A 15,540-nucleotide genomic window follows, 5' to 3' on the forward strand; every position below is an offset into this window, starting at 1 on the left:
AAATGGACATCGTTGAGATTAGATTTGAGACCACGTCTATTTGTGAAATGTACTATGAAGTAGTTTAGATCTTTTTGCAGATAAGTTGACTCTATTAGTTTGACAATTCATGGTGTATTCAATAGTAAGAAAAAGTTGGGGGAGAAGACGTGCTGTATGAAGTAATGAATTTTTGGATATGGTGTACACATGGTAAGAATATACCCAGATCCTTGACATAATGTGGCCTCAACAATGCCCCTGCCCCCTGCATACACACTACTTGGACTCCCTACAGTGAATGCCGCACTATGGCCATAGATGCTGATATGCCAAAAAAATCCCCAACCAACCAACCAACTCTACAGTCACTATCTGGCAGAGTAGAGGTAGCAAGATTATGCACTACCTGATCTGAGAACCTCCTAAAGAGTTACCAATAGGTTCGGTCCATTGTACTTACTAGCGGCTGGCCTGCGAACACTGTGTTTTAGAGCTGTACATTCGAAATGTTAGGAAGATTGGATCTTGCCATGATGTCCATCATTACCTCAAAAGTCATCAGTCATACTGCATGATGGAAGAGATGGGAAAGGGTTGATCGGAACTTAGCTCTGGAGACAACATGAGTTCCACCACTTCAAGCCTCCAATAAGCAAAATGGTGGTATTGCACTGGTTGATGAATTATCTACTGCCTGGTAACACAGAGGGGCGGCATTCCTCCATGTGGTGTGGGTGCCACATCTCGACCCCTGCTTATGTTGGTTTACACCTGGGTGGTTACCCACAGTGTGCTTCTGCATGGGGGGTTATACCCAGGATTACTAACAGTCGCACCATCATGAAGGTTCAAGCAGAGGATTGACTTGTCCACTTGACTTGAGTGGGGGGGGAAGACATGCTGTATGAAGTAATGAATTTTTTAATATGGTGTACACATGGTAAGAATATACCCAGATCCTTGACATAATGTGGCCTCAACAATGCCCCCCCCTCCATACATACTACTTGGACTCCCTACAGTCAATGGTGCACTATGGCCATAGATGCTGATGTGCCAAATAAATCCCCAACCAACCAACTCTACAGTCACTATCTGGCATCAGCATTTTAGACTGTCAGGTAGCAAGTACAGCTTGTCTGCCATATTTGATAGAATGTCTGTGACAACCTCAAGGACCACAACGCCACTACTGTTGCCACAGTGTGACTACTCAGCTGTGCTGTACTGTACTGTACTGTACTGTACTGTACTGTACTGTACTGTATAAAAGCAAAGCAGTCTCTTCAAAATCATACAGTAGATGTTTGGCTGCACTACAGCAGCAATGCTAAGAACATTGCAGGAAAAGGTGCTATTAGTGAAGCTGTACTATCAGCAACAATGCAGCTGCGGCTATCAGAGAATTCCAGCATCAGAAGCATAGTGAACACTGTATCCTTTTTTGTATAAATTGTACTCCCCATATTGAAATTCTGCATTTCTCACATGAGTGACACCATGTCTCTGATATCCATTTGCTTAACCAGTAGTTCAAATTCATCAGATTTATTTACTATTCTCCTAACATTAATGTACATGTAAGTATATGTGCACCTGTTCTTATTCTTAGTTACCTTAACGCAGCTCATATATTTACTTGTTCTTTGAAGATTCCTAGCAGTTCTTGAAATCCCCAACACCTTGCTTTCCACACTGCTGCATGCTCCAGCAGAAGCAAGAATCACTCAGAACACTGCCTTTGTGTCTTTGTATCTCCCCCATATGTGGGTTTTCTGACCTATCTAATTCTACCTTGATAGCATCTGCACTTATTAACATCAGATACAAAAATTGTCTCTGCTGTTAAGAAGCACAGGCCATGCTGTGAAAAATTTTACCCTACAAGCCTTGCTAGGCTCTCCTGGGCCAAATAGCATTATGACAGTAATCATGGTAAGCTACTGCAACATGATTACAGTAGCTTACCATGATTACCAGGGAGACAGGTAATATATTATGTAAAAAGGATAGGTGTAATAGAACCAAGGTATGTCTGCCAGGGGAAAAAGTTGATGACGCTGTAGAGGAGATATCATCTTTTAAGAGCACAATGGGTGATATTATTGTACACTTAGGCACTAATGACATTAAGAGTAGGAGATCTGCAGACTTACTTAACAAGTATAGGTTAATAGTGAAAAAAAGTCGTGAGTTAGGGTTAAATTTGAAAGTGTCTGCAATTCTGCCCAGACACAATAGTAGGGAGTACTTGATGAGAGCCTTTTCAACCAGTTCGGTCCTGGAGAGATTGTGCAAGACTCATGTGGTAGAATTTTTCTCAGCATGGTCTGTGTTTATTAACAGGAGAGACTGTTTCTACAGAGATGGGATACATTTAAATAGAAGAGGTGCAAGAATATTTGCGGATGCTATTGAGGCAGTGTTAAGTAGGTTGGAAAACTGCTACCTGGGGGGGGGATTCACAGAATAAAAGATTAACAGTAGTTGCAGGCAGAGTTGCAAGTGATTCTTGCACTGCTTCTATTAGATTGGAGGGTGGGGTTGTTATTGTTGTCGTTGTTATTTTGGTTTTTAGGAGCATTAGCAACTAAGGCCATATTGCTCCGGGAATATGCGGTGGTCATTCCCTTGACGTTTCTGCATCCTCTGTATTTGGTGGTGACGGGCTCAAATGGAGGGTGGGGTGCTGGGGTTTTCAGAGACTGGTGGGAGTCATCACAGAACAAATAAATTGGCTGTGTTAGGGTGACTAAGAATAAGATTAGTTGTGTGTATACTTGCATGTATATCAATGCTAAGAGTATAGTAAGTAAAGTTGATGAATTTGAACTGTTAGTCAAGACTTCAAATGTGGATATATTGTTGGAATATCAGAGACGTGGTGTCACACTGATATAAGCAGTGCAAAATTGGTTTATCCTTTCTGTACACATTGTATACAGAAAGTGTACAGAAAGGATAAACTGGATAGGAAGGGAGGAGGGGTTATGCTGCTAGTTAAGAAACACAAAATCTAAGCATGTGCAACCAGTTGACACAGATGGTCAGTCAATGTTGAGTCAGTTTGGTGTGATGTAAGCACCCGGAAAGCAAAAATGAGAGTAGTAGTGTATTATAGGCCTAATGACTCTGAGTATAACAAACAACTGTACAGAGAAATAGAGTGGGCCAGTCAGTCAGATTGTCTAATAATGGGTGATTTTAACTTCAAGATATTGACTGGAACTGGAACTCACACACTAGCAAGACTTGTAGATGATTGCTTACTATGGCAACACATTAGAGAGGCAACCAGAGAGAGTATTACTCTTGATCTGGTAATCAGCAGTGATTATTCATGCATTGAAAATTTGCAGATAAAGGAACCACTGGGTGGCAGTGATCACAGTGTACTGATGTGGGATTTACTTAAAGATATTACTACCATCAGGAGTAAAGGGAAGAGTTTCTGCTTCCGTAAAGATGACTACAGTGGTCTCAGACAGTTTATAAATTGTATACAGTGGATGAACTGATGATGTTACCAGCAGCAAATTCTAAAACGGAAGCATTCAAGGAAGTAATCATGGTAGCTACTAAGCTTTTCATACCAACTAAGAAACACTGTTCAAGGTTTAGGCCTAAATGGATGTCAGATGAACTAATGAGACTCGTGGCAGAGAAGAAAAATGCATGGGATGCATATATATTATCAGGCGACACAGAAGCCTGTGGTAGAGATAAGCTAGTGTGTAATCAATTCACAAAAGAAGTTAGGCAAGCAAAGGTAGATTATCAAAATATTTGGTAAAGGATGGTCAAAAAACAGCAGGGGTTTCTTTAGTTACAATAAACTCTAGAAGGAATGGGATGAATCAGATTGGTCCACTTTATATCGATGGTTCAACTGTTGATGTTTCTGCTCACATAGCTGGTAATCTGAATGAGTATTTTGCATCTACATTCACACAAGAGGAGTTAGGCGCCTCCGTAGCCAGGTGGGAAGGAGCAGCAGTGCGTAGCACACGCTTCTTGATTAGACCGGGGTTCGAGCCCGTCACCACCAAATACGGAGGATGTGGAAAGGTCAGGGAATGACCACCGCATATCCCGGAGCAATATGGCCTTAGTTGCTAATGCTCCTAAAAACCAAATAACAAACAAACAAACATGAGGAGTTATTAAGGGAGGAAAGTGCCAGAAGTTTATCAAACTGTAACAGGGTGCTTAATGATTTTGTAATAACTGAGAGCAAAGTGGAGGAGAAATTGTTAAGTTAAACCTACGAAAGGCACCTGAAGTGAGTGCAATCTATCCAGTTATATTTAAGTATGTGGGAAAGTAAGTAAGCAAACTCTTACCATAATTATGAGAGCATATGTGGACTCAGGAGAAGTCCCCATGGACTGGAGATGTGGAAATGTATCCCCAATTCACAAAGAGGGTTCTAAGGGTGACACGACTAATTACAGACCAGTTAGTTTAACTTCTGTTCTGGGGAATATAATGGAGTCACTGGTTAAAGAAGGATTGCAGGATCATCTAGACAACACTGCAGTAATAATTCTAACAACATGGGTTTGTTAAGGGCTTTCTTGTCTGACAAATTTGATTGGATACTATGATATGGTTACAAAGGGGCATGGATGCAAAAAATAATTTTCATATTATATACTTGGATTTCAGGAAAGCTTTTGACACTATTCTTCACGGAAGACTACTGTACAAATTGGAGCAGTATAGTATGAAGGATAAGTTCCTAAAATGGATAAAAGGGTGGTTGAGTGGGAGAAGACAGAGTGGTAATCACTGGATGCCGCTCTTTGTGGAGCCACCTAGAGTTGTTTTGATGAATATACACAACAACAGATGGGCCCACTGTTGTTTTGTATATTTATCAATGATATTGATGAAGGTATATCAGATTTAATGTCAAAGTTTTCAGCTGATACAAAGATTGGCAAGATTGTTAATGACAGTAATGGCAATCTGCTACTGCAACAGGATCTAGAAAATTTGGGTAGATGGGCTGAGAAGTGGCAACTGAAGTTTAAAATTGACAAATGCAAAGTACTGTATATGGGTAAAAGTAACACTAGAGAAATGTATCAACTGTGTGGTACTACACTTAAGGTGGTAGAAAATGAAAAAAGGCCTGGGAATAATTGTGTAGTCGGATATGAAATTTTCTGAGCAGTGCAGATAATATGCCAGAGCAGGTCATTGGATATTGTCAATGATGTACCAGAATTTTGCTAGTAGGGAAAAGGAGGTGATTATCCCTTTGTATAAGGCAGTGGTCAGGCCATGCCTTGAGTACTGCGTACAGGTTTGGAGGCATCAATTTAGGAAGGATGGAGAGGTGCTTGAGTGAGTACAGAGGAGGGCAACAAGATTGGTGAGGGGAACGAAAGGGTGGTCTTACCAAGAAAGGCCTAATTCTGTAAATTACAGCTTCTGAAGACTAGGCACCTGCGAGGTGATCAGATTGAGGTGTATATGGCCTTGAATGGGTTAAGCAGGCTCAGTTCTGATGGGATTAGCATTATTAAAGGCATTTTGCAAGAAAGCAATCTTATATAACATCAGCCAAGAGGAAAAAAAAAAAAAAAAAACCTCATTTCAACCATCCACTGGTTCCAAGTGTTTGTCTAGTTCTGCCTTGAATCTATTTAAGCTATCAACTTCTATGACATATGGAAGTTTGTTCCAGCAATCAACCACACACTGACTAAAGAGAAATTTCCACAAATCTATGCTACAACTGTCTTTCCTCAATTTGAATTTATGTACCCTCAAGTTGATTATTCAAGAGGAAGAATCCCATCAGCATTGGGCATGCTCAAACCATTCATGGCTTTATACACCTCAATCAGATCACCTTGCAGGTGCCTAGTCTCCAGACACTGGAATTTGCAAAACTTAAGCCTTTCTTCGTAAGAGCAACCCTTAGTTCCATTCACTAATCTTGTTACCCTTCTCAGTACTTGCTCCAGGAGCTCTACATCCTTCCTAAGATGATGCCTCGAGACCTGTGTACAGTACTCAAGGTGTTGCCTGACCATTGCTGTATGTATACAAGGGGATAATCACATCCTTATCTCTGCTATAAAATTTTCTGTATATCATTGACAAGACACCATGAGCTATTGTTGGAGACTATCTGCTCTTCTCAGAAAACTTCATATGTGCCTGCACAATTACCCCCAGGTCCTTTTCATTCTCTACTACTGTAGTGTAGTACCACACAGTTGATACGTTACTCTGGGGTCACTGCTTTCCATATGCAGTACTTTGCATTTGTCAATGTTAAACTACAGTTGTCACCCCATCTGCTCAACTTTTCTAGATCCTGTTGCAAACGCGTACTGTTATTAGTGTCATCGTCATCAACTCTGCTAACCTTGCAGATATTTCAACTAGATCTAGATAATTTAGCCGAATGGGATGAGAAGTGGCAACTGAAGTGTAACATAGACAAATGGAAGGTACTGCATATGGGTAGCAGTTACCCAAGAGAAACGTACTAACTGTGTTTTGCAACTATCAGGGAAGTTGTTGTTTTTATTTGGTTTTTAGGAGCATTAGCAACTAAGGCCATATTGCTCTGGGGATATGCGGTGGTCATTGTTGCAGACTATCTGCTCTGCTCAGAGAACTTCATATGTGCCTGCAGAATTACCCCTAGTAATTGACCTTTCTGCATCCTCCGTATTTGGTGGTCATGGGCTTGAACCCCGGTCTAATCAAGAAGCGTGTGCTACGCACTGCTGCACCTGCCCACCTGGCTATGGAGGCACCCTAAGGGAAGTGGAGAGTGAAAAGACCTGGGGGTTATTGTGCAGTCAGATATGAATTTTGCTGAGCAGTGGAGCAAAACTAGACCTACTCTGGCAGCACTGCTGCCAGAGCAGGTCACTGAGTCTTGTGAATGATATATAAGAATTTTTGTAGCAGGGATAAGGAGGTGATTATCCTGTTGTACAAGGCAATGGTCAGTACAGGTCTTGAAGCCCCATTTTAGGAAAGATCTAGAGTTTATAGAACAAGAACAAAGTAGGGGAACAAAGGGGTGCTCTTACGAAGAAAGGCTTTTAAGTTCTGCAAATTTCAGCCGATGGAAACTAGGCGTATGCGAGTTAGCATTAGTAGAGGCATAAGATGCAAGAAAGCATGCTTATGTGGCATCAGCAAAAAAAAAAAAAAAAACCCTCCCATTTAACCCCTCCATTTGTTCTAAATGCTTGTCCAGCGCAGCCTTAAATTTATTTTGGCTATCAACTTTCACAATAAAAGATAGAAGTCTGTTCCACCAATCAACTACCCGCTGGCTAAAGTCAAATTTTCGTACATCGATTCCACAACTGTGTCTCCTTAATTTGAATCTGTGCCATTTGAGGTTCTTAATCTGAGCAAGAGGAAGAATCCCATCAGCATTCAGCTTGCTCAACCCATTCAAGGCTGTATACCTGTCAATCAGGTGCCTACTCTCCAGGCGCTGCCATTTGCAGAACTTAAGCCTTTCTTGTAAGAGCACCCCTTTGGCCCCCCTCATCAATCTTGTTGCCCTTCTTTGCACTCTTAGCAACTCTACATCTTTCCTAAAATGAGGCCTCTAGACCTGTACACAGTACTCTAGGTGTGGCCTTACCATTGCCTTGTATAATGGTATAATCAACTCCCTTTCCTTGCTAGCAAAATTCTTATATATCATTGACAAGACTCCGTGACCTGTCCTGGCAGACTGTCTGCACTGTCAGCGAACTTCATATTTGACTGCACAATTACTCCCAGGTCTTTTTCACTTTCCCCTTCCCTGAGTGTAATACCACACAATTGGTACATTTCTCTTAAGATATTGCTACCCATATGCAGTACTTTGCATTTGTCAATGTTAAACTTCAGTTGCCACTTCTCAGCCTGTTTGCCCAACTTATTAAAATCCAGTTGGAGTAGCATACCATCTTTACGGTATGTTGTTTACTTAGTTGGAGTAGTTAGTTGTCTTTACTTAGTTGGAGTGGCATACCGTCAAAAACTGGCAAGACCCTTCACAAAATGTATCAGAAAAGGTGTGATGGCTAAGGAGTTGAATAATGCAATCATAGTTTTGCTGCATAAGAAAGGAGATAAATTGGAAATTGTAGATCAATTAGCTTGTTATCTCACATTTACAAGTTGTTCACAAGGGTCTTTACTAACAGATTAGAAAGAATACTTGATGAAAATCAACTGAAAGAGCAAGCTGGCTTTAGGACAGGTTTCTCAACTATGGATCGCCTTCACGTAATATCACAGCTAATGGAGAAAGCAAATGAATATAAAACACCATTATGCATGGCATTTGTGGATTATGAAAAGGCATTTGACTCCATACAGCATAAGGCAATGTTTTGGGCACTGGAAAGACAAGGCATAGATACCCCATATATTATGATTTTGAAGAAAATATATGAGAATGCTACCTCCTTTATTAGACTAGACAAAGACAGTAGGAAATTTAAAATTAAGAAAGGAGTTCGACAAGGGGACACAATATCTCTGAAGTTGTTTACAGCTACCCTTGAGGACGCTTTCAGAAGATTAGACTGGTTGCAGAAAGTAGTCAATGTGAATGGAGAGTACCTAAACTATTTACGATTTGCAGATGACATTGTGGTCATAAGCCACGACCCTAAAGAATTAGACGAAAATCTTAGTCAGTTATGCAGAGTTAGTAAGGATTTTGTACTAAAGATGAATATGACTAAAACAAAAGTAATGATGAACAAATATGCCACAGAAAGGAAAATAATGATTGAAGGAGCAGTAATTGAAAAGGTGGAGTCATACTTATCTGGGACAAGTCATTGGCTGTGATAATGATAAATGGCTGGAAGTCAAGAGAAGAATAAATTTTGGATGGATAGCATTCAGGAAATATAGGGTTCCCAGCTGGATATCATCATTCTTCTCTTTCTTGGTGATTCCCTTCTACTTTCTCTCTCTCAGGGTAATTCAGAAATTTTTTTTTTTTTTTTTTTTTTTGGCTGGTGCAACATAAGCCTCAAGCTTCCTTGCACCATATGGCTAATAATCGTAATAAGCCATGGTGGGGAGTATACATTGGTTCATTATTTTACGTTTCAGACAAATTGAAATATTGCTCCTCAGTTCTTATCAAAATTAAAGAATAAAATGGTCTTGGGCAGAACATATAGCTCGAAGACATGATGACAGATGGACTAAGAAAATAACAGAATGGTACAAAAGAGGAGTTAGAAGAAAACCTGGAAGACAACGTCGGAGATGGATGGATGAAATTCATGAGTTTGTGGATAGAAAATGGATGGCCATTGCACAAAACAGAAGGAACTGGAAAGTTGCTGGAGAGGCCTTCATCCTGCAGTGGATTGAAAATGGCTGATGATGATGACCACCATCTTTACTGTTGTTAACAACTCTGCCAACTTTTGTATCATCTACAAACTTGGATATTAATCCTAATAACCTTCATCAATATCATTGATGAATACACAAAACAAAAATGGGCCCAACACTGAACTCTGGGGAACTCCATTAATAACATTTGTCCACGAAGAGATGTGTTCTTTGATTACCACTCTGTCTTCTCCCACTCAACCATCCTTTTATCCATTGTAGCAACTTACCCTTAATGCCATACCTCTTCAATTTGTACAGCAGTCTTCCATGTGCAACAGTATCAAAAGCTTTCCTGAAAACCAAGTATATGCATCCAGTTCCTTTGTGACCACATCATAGTATTCAGTCAAATTGGTCAGAAAAGACCTCCCTTTAACAGATCCATGTTGTGTCCTAACCATTACTGCCTAGTCTTGCCTAGAGGATCCTACAATGCTTCTTTAACCAGCGATTCCATTAATTTCCCTTGAACCCAAGTTAAACTAGTTACTTTAGACTAGTTACAAGTCTATAGTTACTTTTTTCTCCCTTTGTTCCCTCTTTGTGGATTGGGGGTCACATTTGCACATCTGCAGTCCATGGGTACCTCACCTGAGTCCGAAGAAGCTCTCATAATTATGGCTAAGGGTTTGTTTACTTCCTTTGCTGCCTCCTTTAATATAACTGGATAGATCTGCTTCACCACAGGTGCATTTCTTATGTTTAACTTCAACAATTTCTCCTCCACTTTGCTCTCAGTTATTACAAAAAGCACTTAGCTCCCTGTGAGAATTGGATAAACTTCTGGCACTCCCCTCATTGAATAACTCATAACTGCTCATGTGTGAATGTAGATGCAAAATACTCATTCAGTTTATCAGCTACCTTAGCATGATCATCAAAAGTCAATCCATCATATTAAGTGGTCCAATCTGATTTATCCCTTTTCTTCTAGAGTTTACATAAGTAAAGAACTCTTTGCTGTTTTTCTTTGCATCCTTTGCCAAGGATTTCTCGTAATCTGCCTTTGCCTGCCTAACCTCCTTGTGACTTGATTACAGACTAGTTTATATCTGCCATAGGCTTCTGTGTCATCTGATACTTTACATGCATCCGATACATTTTTCTTCTCTGCCACGAGCCTCATTCATCTCACATCCATTTGGTCGTAAACCCTGAACAGTATTTCTTAGTTGGAATGAGAAGCCTAGTTGCCTCCAAAATTAAGTCCCAGAAGGCTTCCCATTTAGAATTCAACATTTTTAATATCGTCAGTTGATCCTACTGTACAAAATTTAAGCACTTTTTGAGACCCCTGTAGTCACCTTTACAAAAGCAAAAGCCCTTCCCTTTAGCCTTGATGGTAGTTACATCATTAAGTAATTCCCACATCAATATGTTGTAATTACTGTCACCGAGTGGTTCCTTTATCTGCAAATTCTTAATGCACGAATAATCACTGCTGATAATCAGATCAAGAGTCTGAGATCACTCTCTCTGGTTGCCTCTCGAACATGTTGCTGTAGAAAACAGTCATCCAATAAATCCACAAAAGTGTTGCTAGTTTGCAAGTGACCAACCCACAAGTTCCAGTCGATATCTGGAAAGGTATAATCCCCCATTATAAGACATTCTGATTTTCTGGCCCACTTTATTTCTCAGCACATTTGCTCATAATACTCATCAGATTCCTTAGGCCTATAACACACACCTGCTCTCATTTTTCCTTTCCTGGTGATCTGATTGAGGTATATAAAGTCTTGAATGGGTTGAGCAAGCTCAATACTGATGGGATTGTTCCTCTTGCTCAGATTATGAACCTGTGGAGGCATAGATTCAAATTGAGCAAAGACACTTGTAGAATAGATGTGTGGAAATTTGCATTTAGCCAGTGGGTAGTTGGTTGCTGGAACAGATTTTGATCTCTTGTTGTGGAAGCTGATAGCCTAAATCAATTTAAGGCTGAGCTGGACAGGCATTTGGAGTAAATGGATGGGGATGAAATGGGAGTGTGTTTTTTTTTTTTTTTTTTTTTTTGCTGATGTTGCATGACTTTGCTTTCTTGCATTGTATGCCTCAACTAATGCTAATGCTAATTAAGCTACAAGGTTCATGTTTTATGTATTATGCTATACCATTACATTCATAAAATTATAAATTAGTAATGGCCTTACTAGATAATAAAATTTCTTAGTTAAAAATAAAAAATAAATAAAAAAAGAAGTATGTGTGCTCGTGCACACACACACACACACACACACACACACACACACACACACACACACACACACACACACACACACACACACACACACACACACACTTTGCTAATTTTATATTTTATGCACATTGAAGGAATAAATTTCCAGTTGTATTGTGTTTGTTTTATGTGGCATTAATGCTATTGTAAAAGTTGTCAATTACATGCACGTTGATATAGGGCAAAATCTTTTTTTTTTTTTTTTTTTTTTTTGGGCTTTGTGTATGTTGTATAATTTATAATTTGAATGGAAGGCATTAAGGCCTAACAGTGCTTCCTAGCAATTTTTGTGTGTTAGCAAATGCCGGCTCGCCTAAAGATCTATATTGTAAAATTAAATTAAATTAAAAATCAGTTTAAAAAAGAATATAAAAGGTTGGAGGAAATGGAAAAATAAGATAAGGCTAAAGGATTATAAAAACAATATGAAAAAGGAATACAGAATGGAATGAAAGGTTAGAGAAGATGGAAAAGGGAAAAAAGAGGGGGGGGGAAGATATGTTCTTCCATGTGGCCATCTCTCTGCTATTTGTCAGTGACTTTGAGAGGACAAATAGCCATATTAAATTAATGTCTCATGCATACCTGTTTCTGTTGATTTGTTGGCCTGTACACATGCATGCCAACCTGTGTGATTATAACCTTTGGTCTGCTCACTTACTTCAATTTAACCCTACAATTCACAAAGGGTGATGAAAGAGTGATATGAGTAATTTCAGACCCAGGAAAATAATGGATTCACTGGTAAAAGAAGTAATGCAGGATCATCTGCACAAGGCCAGAATTATACTTGAGACATAGCATGGGTTTGTTATGGGGAAATCTTGTTTGACCAGTCTGATTAGATAATACAATGTGGTCACAAAGGAACTTGATGCAAAAAATAATTTTGATATCATATACTTGGATTTCTGGAAAGCTTTTGGTACTGTTGCACATGAAAGATTGCTATACAAATTGGAGCAGTGTGGCATTTAGGGCAAGTTGTTGCTATGGATAAAGGGATGCTTGATTGATTTTTTTACTTAAAGTGGTCCCAGCCAACCAATGGAAACCCCGCTGTCAGTTACACATAATTTAGCAGTACTCTTATATACTCCCTCTCCTGTTTGCCCAAGCACAGGGAGAGAAAAAAACTGCTATGACCAAAAAATATTGATATGAACAAACTTAAAATTATCAAATCACATAAAAAATAAATATACATATAATTAAATTTCAGACAAAGTCCAAACTTCATTGGAAAGAGCTACATCTGTTCACGGTCTGTTGAAAAGCCAGCAGTGTCAGGAGCTGTTGAGAACAGAAATGCCAGCACAAGGAGCTACCGAGTACAGAAATGCCAGCACAAGGAGCTGGAGTAGCAGTGGATATAGCAGACTCAAGCCTCCATGATTTCACGGAACTTTAGGTAATTCGGCATACACCATACCGCATTAGAAATCCAAGGTTTCCAGATGCAGAAGTGTCTTCCGCCCAAGAAATATTACAGTTGCAAAGGCTTGGAAAGCCAAGAAGTTCTACTGTTTGAATGAGAGAGGATGGAGTGGTAATCAATGGATACTGCTCTTCGTGGACAAGTATTATTAATGTAGTTCCCCATGGTTAAGCATTGGGCCCGCTGTTGTTTTGTATATTTATTAATGATATTGATGAAGTTATATTAGGCTAATGTCCAAGTATGCAGATGATACAAAGGTTGGCAGGGTTGTTAATGACAGTAATGGCAGCGTGCTACTGCAACAGGACCTAGAAATGTTAGGCAAATGGGCTGAGAAATGGCAATTGAAGTTTAACGTTGATAAATGCAAAGGACTGCATTTTGGGTATCAGTAACCCCGGAGTAATGTGCTGATTATATAGTACTATATGCAAAGTAGTGGAAAATGAAAAAGACTTGGGGTAATTGTTCAGTTAGATGTGAAGTTTGCTGAGCAGTGCAGACAGGCTGCTAGCATGGCTCATGGCATTTTGTCAATGATATACAGGAATTTTGTTAGTAGGGAGAAGGAGGTTGATTATCCCATTGTATAAGGCAATGGTCAGGCCACATCTTGAGTACTGCATACAGGTCTGGAGGCCTCATTTTAAGAGGAATGTGGACCTGTTAAACAAGTACAGAGAATGGCAACAAGATTTGTGAGTGGACCAAAGGAGTGCTCTGACCAAGAAAGGCAAATTTTGAAAATTGCAGCATCTGGAGACTAGGCATCTGCGATGTGATCTGATTGAAGTGTTTAAGGCTTTGAATGGATTGAGCAAGCTCAATGCTGATCGGATTCTTCCTCTTGCTCAGACCGCAGATGAGAGAGTACAAATTCAATTTGAAGGATGGTTTCAGAATAGATGTGTGGAAGTTTGCCTTTATCCAGTGAGTGTTGATTGCTGGAACTAACTTCCATCTGTCGTGGAAGTTGATAGTTTAAATAAATTCAAGGAGGAATTAGACAAACTGTTGGACGGAATGAATAAGCAAAATGATGCTGTGTTTTTTTGTTGTTGTTGTTGTTGATACTTTATAAGCTTACTTTCTTGCATCATTTACCACTGCTAATTCCACTACTATGCATTAAAAGTTACTAGATACCAGATATGATATTCTTACCAGATATACTAGTTACCAGATATAATATGATATAATTATTTAATTATAATGTTAGTCTCTGTGAATATTCAGTTGTAATTTTCAAAATTTCTAATTAAATTTAAATATAAGCTAACAGATGTTACTAACATTATTTAAACTGTTTGTTGAACACAATTTAATATGTTAATTAATTGAGAAAACAGCAAAATTTTTCAAAATGCTTATCCCTTTCCAAAAGCTCAAAATTCTTCATTTGCACAGTTTACATCCTGCATAAGTAGCATATCAAGAATTATTGAATCATAATGTCAAGTATTTACATAAACTTTTTTTTTTTTAACTCCATCAGCCAAAGATAGTCAATTTGGAACTTGCAGCTAAAGTTTTGATTGGTGATGCTACAATAGACAGAACTGAATCTGTGAAATTCAAAAGTGAGTTGATTTATTTCTTTTTTTTTTTTAAATTATATTTGTGCAATTTTGAAAGATTTTCAAATAAAGGCAGTTTATAATTAATAATTTTTGTCTCATAAGCTGTTATGTGAGGAGCGTCATTATCTCACCACATCAGTTTCGGATAACTTGGTAGTGGCAATAATATGGCTTTACTGCTGTTATCTACGAAAACATAAAATAAACTCTGAATTATTGAGCAAATAGAAAAAATAAGTTCAACCCTGATACATCATAGGGAACCCACAACCACACCCCCCTTGTTGACTCTGCCATCACTATTATTAAACTTAGATCGGGCTACAGAATTCTTCAATATGAAGCCCTCGCCATCGAATGGTACCGACACCATTCCGATCTCAACATTATTAACGCTAAACTTCCCTTCAACCTGTCACCGGCTTGGAACCTCTCGCGGCTAAAGTTCCCACATGTCAAAAAGAGCATCATGGGAGTTTAGATAAACTTTAAATACAACACGCGCTCACTTCTCTTCCATTTGCCAACTGATGACGGTTTACTCACGAAAGTCCCTCATAACGACTATTGGCACCACCAGTCTTCTCTCTCTGTTTTTTCATGGCCCCGAGTGCCAAGCGATAGTGTCCAAGCGATTTTCCTAAGTGATATATAGTGCTCTTTCTAAGTGATTTTGTTATATTTTCTTTCCAGTGCTTTTCTCATCCTTATTTCTTTATAAGTGGTTCTGTACTTAACAGGTCCTAAGTAAGAACCCAGAAAGGAAAATTACCTTTCTTTTCCTAGTATTTTCGCACTAACAAACTAACCTCTCCAACCGCTTGGCCACTAGGTGGCACTGCTCCTGCCTCCACGTGGCGGGGCTGGAAGTCTGGGAGAAGAAATCCACTCTC

The 15,540-nt window shown here is 39.2% G+C and overlaps 1 protein-coding gene across 1 annotated transcript in view; it reads left to right on the top strand.

Annotated features, from left to right (window-relative positions):
- Positions 1-15,540, top strand: part of LOC150076358 (transcription factor E2F8-like) — a 229,884-nt gene that overhangs the window by 162,948 nt on the left and 51,396 nt on the right. The window contains exon 6 of the mRNA XM_090387330.1: positions 14,563-14,647. Coding sequence (XP_090243456.1) covers positions 14,563-14,647 — 85 coding nt within the window. The remainder of the gene's footprint in view (positions 1-14,562; positions 14,648-15,540) is intronic.

The sequence above is a fragment of the Mastigoproctus giganteus genome, chromosome 13 (genome assembly GCF_048544385.1).
Source record: "Mastigoproctus giganteus isolate SK-2022 chromosome 13, ASM4854438v1, whole genome shotgun sequence".
Taxonomy (NCBI): domain Eukaryota; kingdom Metazoa; phylum Arthropoda; class Arachnida; order Uropygi; family Thelyphonidae; genus Mastigoproctus; species Mastigoproctus giganteus.